The sequence below is a fragment of the Cygnus atratus genome, chromosome 24 (genome assembly GCF_013377495.2).
Source record: "Cygnus atratus isolate AKBS03 ecotype Queensland, Australia chromosome 24, CAtr_DNAZoo_HiC_assembly, whole genome shotgun sequence".
In the NCBI taxonomy this organism is placed as follows: Eukaryota; Metazoa; Chordata; class Aves; order Anseriformes; family Anatidae; genus Cygnus; species Cygnus atratus.
In genome coordinates this window covers 1,271,022-1,289,177 of record NC_066385.1, presented here as the reverse complement: position 1 = coordinate 1,289,177, position 18,156 = coordinate 1,271,022, and the positions used below count along the sequence as shown (strand labels likewise).

Below are 18,156 nucleotides of genomic sequence, written 5' to 3'. Positions count from 1 at the left end.
CAAATATTGCAGAGGTTTCAAAGTATTCTGAACTTTACTTTGCTGTGAACAAAATGAGAACACAAATACCATAATCAGCCTAATAGCTAATTCATAGGATGTTGTTATGCCAGTAAGTCACAGTGACTAGGAGTATTTCCAGACGTGTTCACCCCAGCTGGTACTGAAATAACACATTTTAAATAACTGGATGTTCATTTATGAAGAAAAGGAACTATGGAGTAACTGTCTGGGTGTTTTAAGTGTACCAGTGTCATGCAGAATAGCCATTTGCCCTCCTCCCCCCCTCCTGGTGAGGAAGTTTCCCATGTGAGGAGCATCTTGAGAATTCTTATTTATCTATGGAGGTAAAGCCGTGATCATGTTTGCATAGCTTCAGGGCTGTGTTTTAGTATCGGATGGAATTTCACCACTTTCACCTAAAACAAAGCTTCACTGATAATACTGCAACCTGATCTATATTTTTGCACAATAACAGTTACAACTGCAAAATTAATTCCTAAAATTAGTTTAAATGTAAACAGTTGTTGGGAGACTTTGGCCTATGTTAAATTCACACCAACGCAGTCTCTGGACAATCTTCCCCCTCTTACAAACTTTCCTAAATCTGAACATAGCTCCAGCAAAAGTTTTTCTCTTTTTTTTATTTCTTTTTTTTTTTTTTTTTCCAGAGCAAAATGTGAAACTCCAGTGTTGGCACTTACTTTGAATTTCGTGTTTACTATTTCACCCACACATGCAATTCATAAGTAGTTGTAATACGTACGGGTGTTATATAGTGTGGAATGTCTTGTTTCTGGTAGCTGTATATTTGTTTATATTAAATAGTAGAAGCCTGAGAATGTAAGTCACTTTTATGTAATAGCCATTATTCATTCAAAGAACACCCATTCTGGGAATGCACGGTAGACTAAGCTGTAATGAAATCAGGTAGGACTGTTCACAGTTGTAGAACTGGTTAACCAGAATGTTTGAAGCAGCGAAACTGTTCTATTCTTTAGACACTTTGGGCTATCCCTGCTGCTTTTGAATGCATTAGGAAAATACTAGAATTTCAGTAACAACTAGACATGCCAAGGCCACTGGGAACTGTTCATGTTACAAAGAAATCACTGTCAGAACTGTTGACAGCCAAAGGACTTACAAAAGTTTAAGAGTTAAACCTGTAATGAAGAGCGAGGACTGTTTGCAGCTGCCAGAGTGGGGAAGAGCTCCCTCTTGCTTGGCCAGGTGATCTGTGTGCTGTACCAAGTACGATTCCTGTTTCTCCTCCTTCTCCCCCAGCTCTTTCACGATGAAAACTTAGAGGAGGAGGAAACTGAGGGGTATTAACAGAGCAAAGCAACCTACCTTATAGACCAGCCATAGCACTAGAAGTTATCTTGACACCTGACAATGGAGTTCTTAACGCTTCAACTCTCTCCCAAGTTTGGTCATTCAAGTCTTGATACAACATAAATTATCCCCTGCAGCTGTCTTCTCCTCAAAGTACCTGCTACAGTAGCATAACTGATAGCTTTACTTGTAAAGCATTTGGTCTGAACAAAGTCTCTTATTTATGAGTGCCATTGAAAACTAACCTTCTTGCATTAAATATGTCTGGATGTATTGTTTTATTACATGCAGTCTGACTTTTTTTAGTATTCTATTGTCCACCTACTATTGAGATTTTTGCGTGTAGGCTTAACAGGACAGGAAGAAGTCTTAAGTTGGCCTCGGTAACAGTCTGAATTTCACCCTTCCTAGGGCTTTGTCCAATTCCTACTTAGCAGTTGATACAAGACACTGGCAATTTAAGTGTTTCCAGAAGCCTGATCAAGGAAGGAACAGGCAGCTAGCCCTAGCTGCCCCTTCGCTTTGGAAACACTCCTCGCATCCAGCTGGTTAGGCAGGCTGAGAGCTTTTACACTTCAACCTGTGCTTCTATAAATAGCATTCTTGGTTTTGAACTTTTCATTAGTAATGCAACTTGCATATTTATTTGCAAGTCCTAACTAGAACGTTGTACTTAAAATTGAAAATGCAGTGTGAGTAATGCAAGCAACAACATAAAAGGCAGGCTTGTCTTCATAGTGGCTTACTCTCTCCACTCCTCCAAATTGTTTATTTGCATTCTCATCTCTTTAATCCAGGCCTGGCTACAGAACAAGGTCCTTCATTAGGGAAGCGTGCAATGTATCTTGAAGCTTTTACTGTGGCCACAATATATTAGTGTCCCTAAACCTGAACAGCGTGTAAAGTAGCCTGGGCAGTGTTAGCATACCACAAAACCCATAGAATTCTCCAATTCCTTTGCAGATAGCTTATAAGTCAACAAGCATTGATGTGGTGGTGTCAGTGTTTCTGCTGTGTTGCCTGCATGCTGGTGTGACTATTTAACATGGCCTTGCTGGCTCCTCGTGATTATACCCTTGCTAAGCTAACACAACATGTTAGTGACTGCTAGATAACCTGTTGCTCTTCTGTGCTTCTCTTACCATGGTGAAAAAGACAAGTGGTAAAATGGGTAGATGCTCTAAAGGAACGTGCAAACTTTTGACTACTGTCACGCTGGCAGCTGCTGCCCTCCCGTGGCAGAACACAAAGCTTCACCCAGATTTGCAGGACACTGAAGCATTTTGTATGCTATCGCTCTGACAAAGTCTTTACGCGGTTGTACCAGAACAGGATTAATGTATCAGTAATAACCTTTTGTCCATATGGTTTTCACCTTCCACCACTATGCTTATTTTTGCCATGGACAGTAGTGGTGTACTCACAGCATCACAATTCGAGGAACGTACGTGGTTTAACACTTGATATTGGGAACTTGTTTCTTTTAGCTGTACACAATGGAAACACTACTTGCATTAAATAGCAACGTGGTGCATGTTTATTTAAGAATGGTTGCAACTTCAGGGCTGAAATCACTTCAGCTGTATCAATGATCTCAGCTAGCTATTTAATATTATGGAAGTGGCCCAGTGAAACTTATAGCCAGTTATTAATGAACACTATGATTTATTTTAAAACTCTTCCATTGTTCTCAAAGACACCTTTTTCACAACCAGCACAAGACCTGTTTCAGTTTTTAATACACAATCAGAGATCTGTAACAGGTGTAACTTTTTCTTGTTAACTTTGCTTAGCTTGTTTAAGGAGTAGTTTTGAGGGAACTTGTCAGTTTTTATAATCATTTATCTTTTCCTTACAATACACTGCTCTAGATCAGAAAGTTTGCTCTGTAAACAGTTATGACAGTGGAATTCAAAAAGGAGCAAAGTAAGCTTAAAAAGGAGAAAAAGTACAGAGACTGAGAAAGCTTATTTGGCCTAAAAGTTAATGATGGGTTCTGCATGATTTGGATCAACAAAAATAAAGGTTTATATGGAGAGATGAGCCCATTTACAGTTTAGTGTCACTATCATTCTAAAGTAGCATTATTGTAACAGTATTTTTTATTTCATTAGCCAAGACCCACTTTTGTCTGTCTAGCAAGTATTAGTCTGGAGCAAGCCACAGCTAGAACAGTAGCAATGTGTGTAGAGCAAAGCGATTTATTTTCAGTTAAATATGTTCCAGGGAAACAGTTTAGTTTGGAAGATGTTATATTACAAAAAAAAAAAAAAAAAAAACCTCTAACGTTTATGTGGAGTCCATCTCAGGGGATTACAGGAATGTTTGAACCTCTCAAGTCTCCAGCAAAAAAAGTCACTAACTGCAAGTGCATGAGGAGTCTTGTTTATCACCAAGAGTTTGATTACAGGAGCAAGCAAATGAAGACTGAAATCCTTAGTCCAGTTTTTTCCCTTACATAACTTTTTGTTCACAAGTCTTATCTTTGAATATGTTGTGTTCAGCAGAGGAGCTGAAACATGGTGTCAAGCTACTAACTTCTCTTGGCTTTCAGCATTCTACACAACAGCCCCTGTGAGCTGGCCTCCGCTTCAAGCCAGTGGTTGAGCGTTTACAGGTCCTGGTATTTCAGCATGTCATGCACCATCACAAAGCTGTTTAATTATAGGACTGCAGCTGGGATCCTTGTCATACAGCATATGCGACTCGTCACACCAAGCACTGGTATTCCAATACTAATGGAGAAGTACACAAATAGTGCTCACCATGGGATTATCCACAATAGTAGACAGCAAAAGCCAGCCTTCTGCACTGCGTGCTGCACTAAGGACAACAGGGGAACCTTTCTGGTCTTAAATGCCAACATGTCTTCCTGTTCAGTTGGAAGGAAGTATTTACACAGCAAACACTTAGCTCAGGTAAGGCTTCTGCATCTACCTTAGTAAAGAGGTGTGGGTTTGTGTGTGTGTGTTTTTTTTTTTTTTTAAACCTCCCCAAATAATTTGTTTCTATTAGTTCTGTCGGTGGCTTGAAGAACCGAGGGAGGAATCAAGTCTTTTTGATTTTATTTTATTATACCTAATCCCGTCTCCAAAACTCCTTTGTGCCTGAAGTCAAAATTTTTTTCTGGGTAAAATACTGAAGTCTTATCACAGGTGAAGCCAGCTCCTGAGGAGAGGGTAAAGGCTGGTTTGTAACTAAGTTATGCCTAATTCAAAATTACTACAAAAACCTTCTTAGTCACAAGCTTCGAGGCAGACACCAGTCCGTAACCAATCCAGTTCACAAACACCTTTGACTTCAGGAGAATCAAAGTAATACCAGGAAGGAATTTGGACCGATGAGTTTATAAAACTATTCTTTTACACAGTTGACTCCAGAAGCTTCACCAGTTGGTATGGGGACAGTGTGATGTAAAACCTGATGATCCCATCCAACTGTAGTGAGCAAGGCATTATCTGAAGGAGACCACGATAAGCCTTTTACAAAGTCTTGATGAGAACGGTTTCTGAACCTGGAAAACATGAACACTCTATTAGGCACAAAGCACTGTCACTAACAATTTAAGGGCTTGTGCACTTCCTAACTGCTAGTTTGTTAGGATGATGCTCCCCAATTTAAGGACTCTTTTCATATTCCCTTCAGCACATAAACAATTAACTTAATGAGAAATCAGCATGACAAACAACCACAGTAAATACGCCCCTTCGGGTACTTACACCTCTGAAAGGTCTGAGTCCAGAACAGCTACTGAACAATCTTCACTAATTGAAGCCAGTAAAGGTGAACTAGAGGATAGAGATGAGACACAGTCAGAACAATCAAATACAAGAAAGCTGTGAGGAAAGATGTGTGAGAAGTACATGTCTTAGCAAGCCAGACCCAGGTAAACTGAATTAACAGACACCAAATCTTACAGATTTTTTTTGTCAGGTTGTCAGTACACTATGCAAGAACGTGCTATTAGCGTCAGAAAGCAAGCAAGCTCCTCAAGGTGAGGTGACTGTAAGAAAAATCCCTACGGTGAATTGGCCAATTCCAAATGCTACAAAAATGCTGTATGTTCACACATCTCCAAAATCAGACGTTATTTGGCTTACTCTATTCTTCACTATTAATCCTCATCTATAAAATGACCAAATCTAGTACTCCCACATGTTTTACTCTAAAAAACGGTATGGCTTTCAAGGGTATGTAGTCACATGCTCTACACCAGTATCTCAGACCATACCTATGTGTAGAAAATGCAAACCCCGTGATACGTCGGGCATGCACAGTGGAGCTGAGGGCAGAATCAGGATTCTTTGTGTCTACTAGTGCAACTGTTCCATTTTCATCACCTTTAAAGGAGAAAAGGAGAATGAGGTTATTAGCAAAGCTGTCATGAAAAAGAAAGACCTTGATTTGTCTGGTGAAAGTTAAAGATCACTTCTTACCCAAAGCAAAGATGTCACTTTTCTGTGGATGCCACAGGACTGAGGTAGGGAGGTAATTACAGGCACTGCAAACTGTAAGTTAAGGGGGGTAAGTGTAAAGAGAGCAGTCAGTACAAAGACGTTCCTACCCTATCCCAGTTAGGGCTGCTACTGCACTAAGAATTATTTAAAAGCTGATTTTACTCCTGTGATAGTGTTAGATTTCCTTAGGGCTTAATAGGCTTCTGTGACCAAGTAGTCAGATCACTAGATTGAAGTTAGATGGAGAACTTAGGCATAAAACAATTTCTTCACAAAAATAAAAAACATACACAAGCAGTGACTGCATTCAGAAACATACCAATTCGAGTAGCTGGTTTGGGGCATCTGGTGTCCCAGAGTAACGTTCTGCCATCCTATAAATTCAAAGCATATAAGGTTTTTACAATGGTTTTGCAGCAGGGGGTAGACATAAACCCAGATTCATTGCAGTACTGCTACTGACCCACACTCAAACCCACACTGTCTCTTCCCGTGTTTAAAATGATGCTGACATTAACGTGAAGTTAGCTCCTTCAGTCATCCCCAGGACAGAGCTAGGAACGCCCACATTTTAATACAAACCTGTACATATCAGCTTGGTACAACCACTGGAACATTTAAACAACACACGGAAACAGCTTAGAACACAACAGGTGGTTTCTCAGTAAGCGCATTTGACTATAAATAATTAAAGTTAAATCTCATTTTTATCAGGTAGATTCATGCAGAGTTAGCTTTACCTCAGCACAGGACAGGAACACAGTGTCCTTACCAGGACAGGAAGCCACACATGTCACTGCATCGGAGTGAGCTACCAAAAGCACAGAAGGATAAAGAGCCTCAAAGATTGTACCTGGACTTCCCACATATTCCCAGTGCCCAATCAGAGAACACAGACAAGGGAATGAGGCTCTCTGAAGGCACAGCGGTGTAATAGTTTATGCCCAGATCCAGGATAACTTCTAGTCAGTGACAGATATCCTGAGATACTGAGCATCCCAAGTTACTTCCTAGCAAACTGATGAGCTGCCAAACGCAACCACAGCCACCGCAGTTGCATCCCTGTGACAGAATGAGCTTGAAGCCTCTCCAGACAAGAGGCCAGTTACAAAGGGTTGGGGGGAAGAGGCCAGATGAGCAAAACACAGCCTCTGCTGGCACTGGAGATCACAGTATGACATCTCCAGAGATCTGTATTCTCTGGTGAGCTAGAGTTCAAAACAATACGGCTTTGATCACGTGAGCAGGTGCGAGAAAGAAATTTCGGTATAGAAGAGAACACACTTGGAGATGCAGGCAAACGAGTCTTACAGCACAGCTTTTGCAGGGAGAAAAGAACAACAGAAAGAAACACGCCTGTGCTGGGAACTCCACAGCCTGGTTTGCCTGAGGTCACGGCAGCAAGCATGGCTTGGCCCTGGGGATGTGACCAGCGACCAAGAGGTGCAGCCCGGGAGGAGCCGGCACTCACCTCTGTAGGAGCGCAGCACCGCTTGCTGCGGGAGGTCCCAGACTTTCACACTGCGGACGAGAGAAGCAGTCAGGGCCCGGCACCGCAGCTCGGTGTGGGGCTGGGGGGGGGGAGGTCTGGGGGCACTCACCAGAAGTCCTGTCCGCCGCTGACCACCTGGGTGCTGCCGGCGAGCACGGCCACCGTCGTCACGATGTCGTCGTGCTCGTACTTGCAGAACTTGTTGACGATGAGGGTCTCGTTCTCGTCCAGCTCCCACAGCTCCACGGCACCTGCGGGGCACAAGGGGGGCAGCCCCCGCCTCACCGGGGGACACCGGTGGGGGGGGGGGGGGGGGGGGCGAGGAAAGGGGGAGAAAAGGGGGGAGGAAAAGGGGGGGCGACCCCGGGGCTTACCGGAGTCGGAGGCCACCAGGATGCCCCTGTCGGCCACCCAGCGCAGGTCGGCGACTCCCGCCTCGGTCTGGACGCCGGCGGTGCAGAAACCCTCGCTGGGGGCCCGCCGGGGGTCGGCGAACACCCAGAGGGAGCCGGCCCAGCAGCGGCCGCTCAGCCCCGAAGCGCCCAGCAGCAGGGCTCCGTCTGAGGGAGAAGCGGCTCAGCACCCCCCGTCCCGTCCCGTCCCGTCCCCGTCCCCGTCCCCCCTCATCCCCCCGCCGCCTGCCTGCGCGGTAGTGCGCGCCCTCCAGGTGCCGCTCCATGCACGCGGGCGCGTTGGGCGGGATGTTCCACTCGGGGCCGGCCGCCTCCTCCTGCTGCTGCTGCTGCTCCCCGCCCGCGGGGGGCTCCGGGGGCGGCCCCTGCCCGGCCGGGCCCCGCTCCGGCCCCGGCCCCGGCTCCGGCTCCGCCATGGCACCGCCGCCCCCACGTGCTCCCGCGCGCGCCGCCGCCACCGCCTCCTATCGCGAGAGGCGCCCGCCTCGCCCCCCGCCTCGGTATCGCGAGAGCTCCGCGCCGCTGCCGCCATCTTGGTGCCGAGGCGGCCGGCGGTCACCGGGACGCAGCGGTCGCGGCCCGCCGCCATGTTGTCCCGCCTCGTCCTCAGCGCCGGTGAGCGGGGGCGGCCGGGGGGGGGGGTGGGGGGGATAACGGGGGTGCCGGGGGGGAGCTGTGTGCTGACGAGCGCTCTGCCCCTCTCCTCCCGCAGCCCCGGCCCTGCTGAGGAGCCTGCGGCCCGCTGCTTCCGTGGGGTGAGTACCGGGGGCTGGCGGCCCCGGGGGGCTCGGAACGGAGCCGGGGAACCGGGGTCGCCGCCTGGCTTCAGGTACCGCGGACAGCGCGGTTCTGCCCTCGTGTCTCTAAGAAATGCCGCAAGGGTACGGAAGGGCAAAGGCCGTGAGGAGTCGCAGGAGGTTATCTCAATCCTGACCCTTCTTCAAAGTGGGCATAGCTCAGGCGTGCCTGGCTTTATAACTGGAAATGCGTTTCGCGATGGTTTTTGCAAAGTAATAGGCTTAACAGAACCTCTTGTTATTTGTAGCGTGTTGCACGTTGCAAGGCCGATTCATACGAGTCAGCAGCATTTGGCTCCTTTGCCTCCTTTGCCTGAGAAGGGAGGAGAAGTACGTCATGGTTTGATCCCTGAGGAGTTCTTCCAGTTCCTTTACCCTAAAACAGGAGTCACAGGTTAATATATGCACGTATGTCTTATCAGTGTGCATTTAGTTATGCTTGTTCAGTTGTGTTCACAATTGTGGCTGGTAAAAAGGTAAGACACCAAGGAAAACACGGGATTTTCATTGGTAAGTATCCTGGATACGTTCAAAGCACAGTGTTTTACCTTGGGAGGAGAGGAAGAATTTTTATCTTCTATTAAATATTGATTCTGCAAGGTAAGTTCTTTAAAGAGCTCGGAATCTTTGAGTTTTATTCTTTGGACGTGAGATGGGGAAAACCTGTGTGGTAGTGCTCAGACTAAAGTGCCTTAGAATAGCCTGGTCAACTCAACGGCCTGCACCAGACGCTTTTGCATATGTAGAAGAAGATTATGAAGAATGAGCTAGCCCAGCACTTCTTGACTTTAAAGTTGGGTATCTGTGCTTTAAAGAAATGTTAAAAGTATATCATGAGCTTGGTCTTGTAGAAAGGTTGATTTGATGGCCGGCCCTCAAAACCAATAAACATAGATACTTCTGCTGGTTTCTGAATGAGCAGAAGCTGCAGGTCCTGTAGAAGGTGCGACTTGCTTTCCACTCGTGGCGAGCACTTTCCCTGCAACCTCCCTTTTGGTGTTATTGGGTTACTGTGGGAGCACTGTGTGCAGTTCTGGGTGCCACAGTATCAAAAGAACATAAAGCTATTAGAGAGCATCCAAAGGAGACCAACAAAGATGGTGTAAAGTCAAGAAGTGTTTGGACAGCTTTCTGTCAGACATGGTCTGATTTTTAGGTGGTCCTGTGCAGAGCCACAAGTTAGAACTGATGATCCTTGTGGGTCCCTTCTACCTTGGGATATTCTATAATTGTGTGTTTCTGTTCTTGGTCATGGTACAAGAGAACATTCCTGATCTTAAACTATTTACATCTTATGTGTTTGACTTCAGTAAGCTACTTTATATTTTGTACAAATAATGCTGCTTTATTTTTTCTTTAGGGCCTTACATGTTGGGAACTGGACTCCTGCTTTACTTTCTCTCTAAGGAAATCTATGTAGTTAACCATGAGACAGTTGCAGCTGCCTGCATATTGTCAGTCATCATTTATGGCATTAAAAAATATGGGGCTGATGTAGCAGCTTTTGCTGACAGACTTAATGAGGTAAAAAAAAAAAAGTCATAATCCAACTTTGCAGTATCTAAAAACTTCTAATTAATCTGCTTAAATATGTCCTGGCTGTAATAAAATGTGAGCCTAATCTTTTCATAATGTTTAAATAAAGTATGTTTTAGATCTTACGTCTATGTTGTTACACGGGCCTTCAAAAAAAAAAAAGAAAGAAAACCACCTTATTCAAGAACACATATTTAGTGTAATTATTTTTTTCTAAGCATGGTTAATTGTGAACACTAATTCTTCTGTCTTGCCATCCTTTAATCTCAAACCTGACACAGTCCATCTTGATGCAGACATTTCTCAATTTATAATGCAAAACATCAGAAGATAGTTGCGGATCGCTTGTTTTCTTTGCATCTTATTTTTATTCTGAACCATATTTTTTGTTTCTTCTTCCAGGAGAAAATTGCTAAGGCTTTAGCTGTTAAAAATGATGCAATTAGAGATCTTGAGACTGCCATTGAGCAGGAGAAAAAGGAGCAATGGAGAGCTGAAGGCCGCAGTTACCTCTTTGATGCTAAGCGGGTATGCAGTTTCAGCTCTGCTGTTCGCTTTTAACTGCTGCCTCCACTACATAATCTGGGTGCCTCTTGGACTGCTAACAAGTAACAATAAATCACTTACAATCTCTGTGTTGCAGACAGGGGCAGTTCCACCACCGGATTGGATGACTTTGTGGAACTGTGCTCTGCTGTTCTGTACTTTTGCCGAGTGTTAATCCATTGATTTCGTCTTCTGTGTCTAGAATAACATAGCAATGTTGCTGGAAGCCAATTACCGAGAAAGATTATTAACGGTGTACAATGAAGTAAAGAAAAGGCTGGACTATCAAGTGGCCATGCAGAATCTAAAGTATCAAAAAGAACAAGATCACATGATTCAGTGGGTGGAGAAAAACGTTGTTCAGAGCATCACACCTCAACAGGTACTTTTGTTCTTTTGTTGTTTTTTCATCTGTTTTATGTTTTAGACTATAAACATAGGTGCTGTACAGTACTTCTGACTTTAGTCAGAAAATGCTAGATCATCTCTGGGTGACTTGCAAGCATGGCTGCAACGCGTTCCTACTGCTGTATAAAAGCTAGCAAGCCCAGATATTGGGTAAAAGATGCTCATGTTGCTGGTGAATTGAGCTAGTCATTTGTGGTATTTGTTCTTGCACCATAGAGCTCAGCTTGTGATTAAAATGTAGCTAACAGGTAGGGGAATTTACTTCTAAAATTCTCTGTGTAGACCATGGAGGCTTAAGATCTACAGATGGACTCTGGATGTCCTTTCTTTTAAGGAATGAACCTGTTAACAACAAATCATTCTCTTAGTTCTGCTTGTAGATGCTCTAATGCACGTCATTACCGGAATTTGAATGTGCTTTCATGAGCTGTAGCAATATCCCTCTTAATCTGTAACTTATCTTTAATCTGTAATTTATCTGTAAATTTTGTGTGTCTAAAGAGAAAATCTAAAACGCATTAGAATACCTGTTTTGCTTGTTTAATTGTCTTTCATAAAGTCTTTCTCCTGAAAGCTTTTTTCTTTTCTTTTTGCAGCAGAAGGAGAGTATTGCAAAGTGCATTTCGGACCTGAAGGCGTTATCAAAGAGTGCACAGGTGGCAGTGTAACCCCGTAGCAACTGAATGCACTGACACGTCTTCTGACTTTTTGTTGGAAACTCTATGATTCTAAAATGTCATTAAAACAAACAAACAAACAACTTTCCTGTCTTTGACTGCCAGTAGTAACAGTGATTTCCTTTCTGTTTTTGTAGTAGCTTGATCAGTAATGTAAACAAACCACTGAAATTAGATTATAGTGGCAGGTTATTTTCGACCACAATTTGTGAAGCTCTGTATGGTTCCTGTATGGTTCTGTATGGTCCTGACGGAGATGCAGAATTTGTCCACTGTGGTGCTAATACACTCATCAGTTTTTGGTTTCGAATCATCTATTATAATGCCCTACAGTTATTTTCCGTAACTGTTAACAAGTTTTAAAATCAAAATGACTGCTAGTGCTCCCATTCACCTTGTCGGCGAACTGTCCAATGTTTGGAGATGCTTGGAACTGATGTTTTCATTTTGTAAACAAACCCAGAAAAGATGTAACAAAGCATTAAATAATGACACAAGTACCTTCCTGTTCTGTGGAAAAGAGGATGTGGCTGGCAGGAAGCATATCAGAAGCTACTCTAAAACTTAGCTTCCATTCTGTTAACCAGTATAAAGATTAAAACAGTGAAATGGATAAGCTTTCTCTAGAAGATTTTCTGCTGAATTTTCATAGGAAAAAAAAATTGCTCTCCTTATTATGTGTAACGAGGAAAATACTTTGGTTATTATAATAATATATAATGTAAGACTGTCAATTTCCAGGAAACTTTTTTTTTTTGCCCAGAGATGGTGGTGTATGTCTAATCTGTGTCTCAGCAGAGCACGTACATATGTATAATCTCATCCTTTCTACGTTGGGAAGTGATTTATTAAGAAATAAACTTAAGTAAACAGACTAGAACGTGCTGATGCACCTTTTTTTAATATAGATTATTACTACAGTAAGGAAACATTTTTAGTGCGGTTAGTAAAATACCAGAAGTTTCTTCGGTTTTTCCCTTTCAATATAACGCTTCAGCAAAAAAAAACCCAACAAGATATTCCTTAGAGGTAATGTACTCCTAAAGGCAAAAGCAAGCTAATTTAAGCTAAATGTAACTTTTTCTTCAGTTCAACAGTTCTTGAAAATAAAGGTGTCTTTCATATTATTTCCTGCTCAGGGGTAAAAAAAAAAAAAAAAAAAAAAAAAAAAAGTGAAGTTGCTCAACTTCCGCACTGGTGCAACCGTAAATTTGAATGACACTCAAGTTTTTGCTAGTTTGACATAGATTCTTTTCATAAAGCAAGTATTTACTGTGGTGCTAATGCTTCAGGATCTTTCTGCCACCAGCTAGGCCGCAGTTCTATGGTGTGAGGTAAGGTGAAGCTGTATCACTTACCGTCATTATTTCTATTACTGCTAGCACAGTGCGCTTTTAGACTTGGCACAGGATACGTGGACTTATGGAATGTGGGCATACGGTGGGCATGTAGTAGAAAAAGATGACGGCAATGGTGAGAACAGGGTGTTTGCTTTCATGTTGCCAGCAATACTTTGATGTTATTCGCAATGTGCAGTTCACAAGCCACATAATGAGAAATAGGGCAGGACTTTCCCAGTAGACTGCCATTTCCCTGTCCTTAAGCTTGCAGCCCCCAAATTTTAGAATATTTTAATTCTTATTTTGTTGAAAAAATCTTGAGAAAGGAAAAACTTAAAGGGGTATTTTATCAAAGCTTCTGACTGGGGAAATTTTCATAAAGTTCGCTCTATTCTAGCTGCTGCAAAAATAATACTGTGGGTGCTTTTTTAGTTGAATATGAAATACACTCCAGCCTTTTTAGAGAAGACGGTATGTTCGTCAAAGTGTAGTGAGCAAGTGTGAACTCTTGCATGGGACCAAGACATTGGGAAGTAGAATTCATGCTGAGTAATCTCCAGGTTGCTTGCTGTGGTTTTGTGCTAGTTTGTGCAAGATGCCTGAAACACTGATAAAGACTATTAATAAAGTCCGTGCAATAGATGAGGGTGTCAGGTTTGTTTTGTGCACATGTGTGTATTTGCATATATATAAACTAAGCTTTTCCTCTCTCTTTAGTTTCTCTTGCTGTTCATTAGTGTTTGGAGAGAATGGGAGGTTCTTCCTCAAAAGTAAAACCAGGTATTTTCTTTATTAAAGGAGTTTTCTTAAATCCAGCGTTCTTGACTAAATTGACATTTTATTGACTCGGAAAGGGCTGTCATGGGGGCAGCCTTGCAGGTGCATGCATTTGGGAAAGAACTGCATTACTCCCAAATGCTGCCATGGAACAGTAATAATGTGAATCTTTTTTTTTTCTACGTAGTATTTTCAATTTCAGCCGTCTGATAAGTAAATGTTATACTTACAATATTTATTTGCATTTTATGTCAGTAATTCCTGAATAGGCACACACCTCTACATAGTGCTTGTTGCTTGTAATTGTACTGGAAATATTAACACATTTTTAAAACTTTTCTTTCTTACACACTTCTAGTTACACCAGCAACCATTTCCACTACTGTCACTGTACATACCACTGTATATACCTCTACTGCTGCCTTACGAGATTCAGAAGGCAAATCCTTCATTGATAAGTAAATACTTCACCTTTATTTCCTGACTTTAAACTCCAAGTTCCCTGAAACTGCAAACTCCTCCTGCAAGGGGGGAGTTGTATGTAATGCAATTTATGTCTCAGGGTTTTACAAGTTTGCTTAGAATTCTCTAGTCTGGGCTCTAGATATTTAATTCATAGTGGTACTTACTGCAGATATGCACCTTTTAATCTCACGGGATTTGGCATAAAAGAGATATCCCATAAGCTTTGTAGAATTTGAGAACTGATTCTTTAACACTTCCTTAAAAACTGGTGATTCTGACACTGTTTTCTGTGCATCGGCAGCCACGACATACTCTACTTAGCCTTAGCCTTTGTCTCTGGGATCCTGTCAACTGTTATGGTTTTCGCAGTCATCTACCTCCTGAGAAAAAGTAAGTGGCACTGTAGAGGGAATAACAGCATCCTGATGATTCAGCCCTGGCAGCAGGGAAGTGGTTAACGTGTCGTGCTGTACATCTGAATATGGGTGGTGCTAGGTTTCCATGCTCTTCAGGCTGCCTCTTCAAGCAGGAGAGTTTTAAAGTAACTTCTGTAGCACCGTCCCTTTAGAAATAGGCTTGGATTGTGTCCCCTTGTATAGTTCATTACAGTTTTGATGAACAGGTCACTCCTGGCAGTAACTTCATTAATCATCCCAGGAGCTCCTTCCACAGAAGAGTTAACTTGAGCGCAGACAAGGGCTGCTTTTCTGTTCTTTTTTGTGTTTGTTATTTTTTGTTGGTTGGTTTCTAGCACTGGCTGCAGCGTCAGTTGCTTTCATGCCCATCTAGCCACTTGTAGCAGTTGGGCTGGGGCTTGGGCTACCCTCTAGCTTCTGCTGCCAAACTGCTCACTTTGCAGTGAAGATCTTCAACAGAGTTCAGGACTTGTTGCCTAGCTGTGAGAAAGGAACTGCACAGCTAACAGGCAGAACACCACAGGTGATTCCTCTTTCTGTGCTGCAAATGACAACCAGACAAACCTCAGTGCCCCTGCACCGGAGGAGGAAGGGAGGAATGAACCGTCCTGCACCCAGGACAGACTAACGCACTGGGTGCTAATTGTTCCTCAGTCCTGTAGTTAAAGCATCCTAAGTTCTGAGAAAGAGCAGGGATTTTGTTGTTTTGCCTTTAAAATGATGATTGTCACAGGGAGAGTGGACTAAATTTTGCTATCTTTTAAACAAGTAACTAGAGAAAGGTGATGAGAATAAGTCGCCCTTCCACCCAGCTGATCCCAATCCACAGCATTCCTTCTTCCCCTGCCTTCCCCTCTCCTTCCCACCTCCATACCTGACCAGCCACGTCTGAGCTGTGCACCCTGGTTCCGCTCTGATGCCTGGCTTGTGTGCCTCATGCTCTCTCCAAGCACGGGACATGCAGCAGAGACTTTAATTCTCCTTTCTAGAGTGTGAGAGATCCCAGGAAAATTTACAAGAGCAAGTTCCCTCCCAAACACCACGTGAGGAATCTGCTGAAAATGTCCAGGTAAAGGTCAAAACTATTATTGCCATTATTTTATGCAGACTTCAAGTTCTTGATAGAGTTGTAAATACTAATTTTGGGAGAGAGACGAGGTTTGCCCTTGCAGACTCAAGTATTAGCGGACTAAGACTAAGGAAAAGAGATTCACCTTGTGCATCTGAGGCTGTTTGTAGTAGTCCTGGGAGCCACTTAGGTACCTAGGCAGGAGGAGGAAAGATAACTCTTCTCTGTTGTCACAGGGCTTGAGTGCCGCACTCCGCACGTATTCCAAGGACTCTGGGGTTCAACCAAACCACTAATTAGGGAGGTTAGGAGAAAATCTTCTTAAGGGGCAAGCATTTCTGCAGTTCTCCTTCATGATGTCAGTTCTCTGCAAGCCCCTAATGCTGAGACTCGATCCAGGATCCCGAGGTGGGCTAACCACCCTGATCCAGCACCGCACTTAGCGGCTTTCCCACGTGCAGCGGCAGGCTGTGACCGATCATGGTCCGTAGCATTGAGGACAAATTAAAAACAGGAAATCTGTGCTGAAATGTAACATTTGCACTTTCTCCAATATTTGTAACTTCTTTCACATCCCTAGGATGAGGTTTCCTACGCCGCTGTGGTCATCAAGCCCAGGCCAAAAGTGAGGCCTGTGTGATGATGAAACTTCTGGTGAAACGAAGACCTCTGCGCTTTCTGCACATCAAAAGCTGCCACAAGCATTGCATCAAGGCCTGCAGTGCTCTGCGCAATGACAATACTGACATCTGTAACGTCTGCTGATTTTATAGCTGTAAGGGGAAAATAACGTCTCCTGTTCCTGACTCCTTGCCAACAGCTGTAGGCAAATTGCTTTTTGCATTGTGCTTCCTCACCTGTAGACATCTCAGTGACTACTTGTAGAGTTGTAAAGTTTCTAAAGTTTCTAAGTTTCTGTAGAGTTGTAAAGAAACTTGCAAAGTTTCCATGTGTTTTGTCTGCTGCTTTGGATGGCCGAGGAGAACTAAAAAATGGGAATGTTTCTCTGCATCTGTTCACGTCTGAGCCCTTATTTCCTTGCTCCGTCACCGACTAGAGCATTTTTCTTGCCTTTTGGACTGCCAGCTGCTCTGGTTAGTTAATAACCGGACTAAGGTATGATAATGCCACACCTGCATGCAAATGCCTGCTTCCCCGTCGGTTCACCTATGACGTGCACGTTCACCGTGACAGTCTGAAGTTACGGAAATAGATGGCACAACAACTCGGGTGTTGCTGCCCGGAGCATCCCTGCGGGGAGCGGCCCCCCGGGGTCGCGCAGCCTTCTCCGCGCGGCGAGGCCGTGCCGCTGGGGGGCAGCAGGAGGCCGCGGCGGAGCTCGGGGCTCTCCGACCTGCAGGGCGTTTGCTCCACCCCTGCCACCCCCCTCGGGTTGGGGGAGCACCGAAAATCAGGTGCGCGAACGCGGTCACCTTCCGGAGGCCGGCTTGAGAGGCGTCGCGGGTAAAGCTGCTGCCGTTCTACGGGGCCGGGAGCAGCACCCGTGCTTCGTAGCCCTCCGTCGGGGCTGAGCAGCACCGCCAGCGCCTCCAGGGTAGCTGCCGGCGGTGAGAACCGGGGACCCGCACCCTCAGGGGCTCCTCCAGCCCGCGGCACCCCCGGGGCAGCGCACGGTGCAGCCCTGCAGGCGGCAGGAGCCCACGGAGCCCGTCCCGCGGCAGGACACGGCTGTGTGCAGGGGGGCTGCCCCCGGCTCGGGCTGCGGTGGGCACCGAGCCCCGTGGGGATGCGCGGAGCCGCCGCTGGGCTCCCCCCGGGGAGCTGCTCGCCTTCCTCCCAGCCTTCCTCCCGTGGGCTTCCCCCGCTCCCAGCCCTCTGTGCTTTCTCCCTGTCCGTCTGCCTTGTCCGCGTGGAGGTTGTCGGGCAGCCTGCTGGGGATGTGGTGCCGGGATGTTGTTCCCTGGTTTTTGCACTTTTCAAGAAACGCATGAGCGAAGGTGGCCTTGCATTATTCATAACTTTCTGCTGCTTGTTTGGGGCCTCTTTTTCTGCTGAAAGCAATCAGTTCCATCTACCGATAAAGAGAGATTATGTAGCAAAATTCTGATGTACTTATGTACTTCCTTCACTAGCTTGTTTATTAATAGAGTGAAACTGTGTAACAGGGCAGTTTTGGTCTGTGACAAGGATTACATCAGATATAAGCCGAGATGTCTGATCTTAGCTAAAGGAAGAGACACCAACATTTTTCCTTTCAGCTTACTGTACCAAATAACACAGAATGGTGCATTGCTTTTTTTTTTTTTTATTTAAACCACTTTTATTATTTAAAGATGGATAAAAAATAGCCTTGCCTTCAAAGATCTATTTTCAGCCTGACCCATGTTCCCTAAAAACAGGCTGTGCAAACTATGGTGTAATATTTACTGCAATTTCTGAGCTGTCCTAGGCAGGACACGTACCAAAG

The 18,156-nt window shown here is 44.5% G+C and overlaps 2 protein-coding genes across 2 annotated transcripts; one reads left to right on the top strand and one right to left on the bottom strand.

Annotated features, from left to right (window-relative positions):
* Positions 1-3,516: 3,516 nt before the first annotated feature.
* WDR77 (WD repeat domain 77) lies at positions 3,517-8,151 on the bottom strand. Its single transcript, XM_035561596.2, has 10 exons — positions 7,927-8,151; positions 7,659-7,844; positions 7,394-7,535; positions 7,264-7,313; positions 6,533-6,603; positions 6,112-6,166; positions 5,772-5,843; positions 5,567-5,675; positions 5,055-5,123; positions 3,517-4,849 (listed from the first exon to the last, which is right to left on the bottom strand). Exons 1-10 carry the CDS (start codon positions 8,111-8,113, stop codon positions 4,690-4,692), a joined length of 1,101 nt encoding a protein of 366 aa, XP_035417489.1. The 5' UTR covers positions 8,114-8,151; the 3' UTR covers positions 3,517-4,689.
* A 19-nt stretch (positions 8,152-8,170) lies between these two features.
* On the top strand, positions 8,171-11,744 carry ATP5PB (ATP synthase peripheral stalk-membrane subunit b). Its single transcript, XM_035561444.2, has 7 exons — positions 8,171-8,312; positions 8,410-8,452; positions 8,743-8,888; positions 9,855-10,018; positions 10,433-10,558; positions 10,779-10,958; positions 11,581-11,744. Exons 1-7 carry the CDS (start codon positions 8,285-8,287, stop codon positions 11,650-11,652), a joined length of 759 nt encoding a protein of 252 aa, XP_035417337.1. The 5' UTR covers positions 8,171-8,284; the 3' UTR covers positions 11,653-11,744.
* The last annotated feature ends 6,412 nt before the right edge of the window (positions 11,745-18,156 follow it).

What these genes read in the sequence shown, in the direction of transcription:
- WDR77 (XM_035561596.2), bottom strand. Translation starts at nt 8,113, where the DNA reads ATGGCGGAGCCGGAGCCGGGGCCGGGGCCGGAGCGGGGCCCGGCCGGG. An exon ending in CAAACCAGCTACTCGAATTG is followed by an intron (nt 5,844 to 6,111) that starts GTATGTTTCTGA and finishes CTTAACTTACAG; the next exon opens with TTTGCAGTGCCTGTAATTAC. An exon ending in AAGTGACATCTTTGCTTTGG is followed by an intron (nt 5,676 to 5,771) that starts GTAAGAAGTGAT and finishes TCTCCTTTAAAG; the next exon opens with GTGATGAAAATGGAACAGTT.
- ATP5PB (XM_035561444.2), top strand. Translation starts at nt 8,285, where the DNA reads ATGTTGTCCCGCCTCGTCCTCAGCGCCG. An exon ending in CCCTAAAACAGGAGTCACAG is followed by an intron (nt 8,889 to 9,854) that starts GTTAATATATGC and finishes TTTTTTCTTTAG; the next exon opens with GGCCTTACATGTTGGGAACT. An exon ending in ACCTCTTTGATGCTAAGCGG is followed by an intron (nt 10,559 to 10,778) that starts GTATGCAGTTTC and finishes TTCTGTGTCTAG; the next exon opens with AATAACATAGCAATGTTGCT.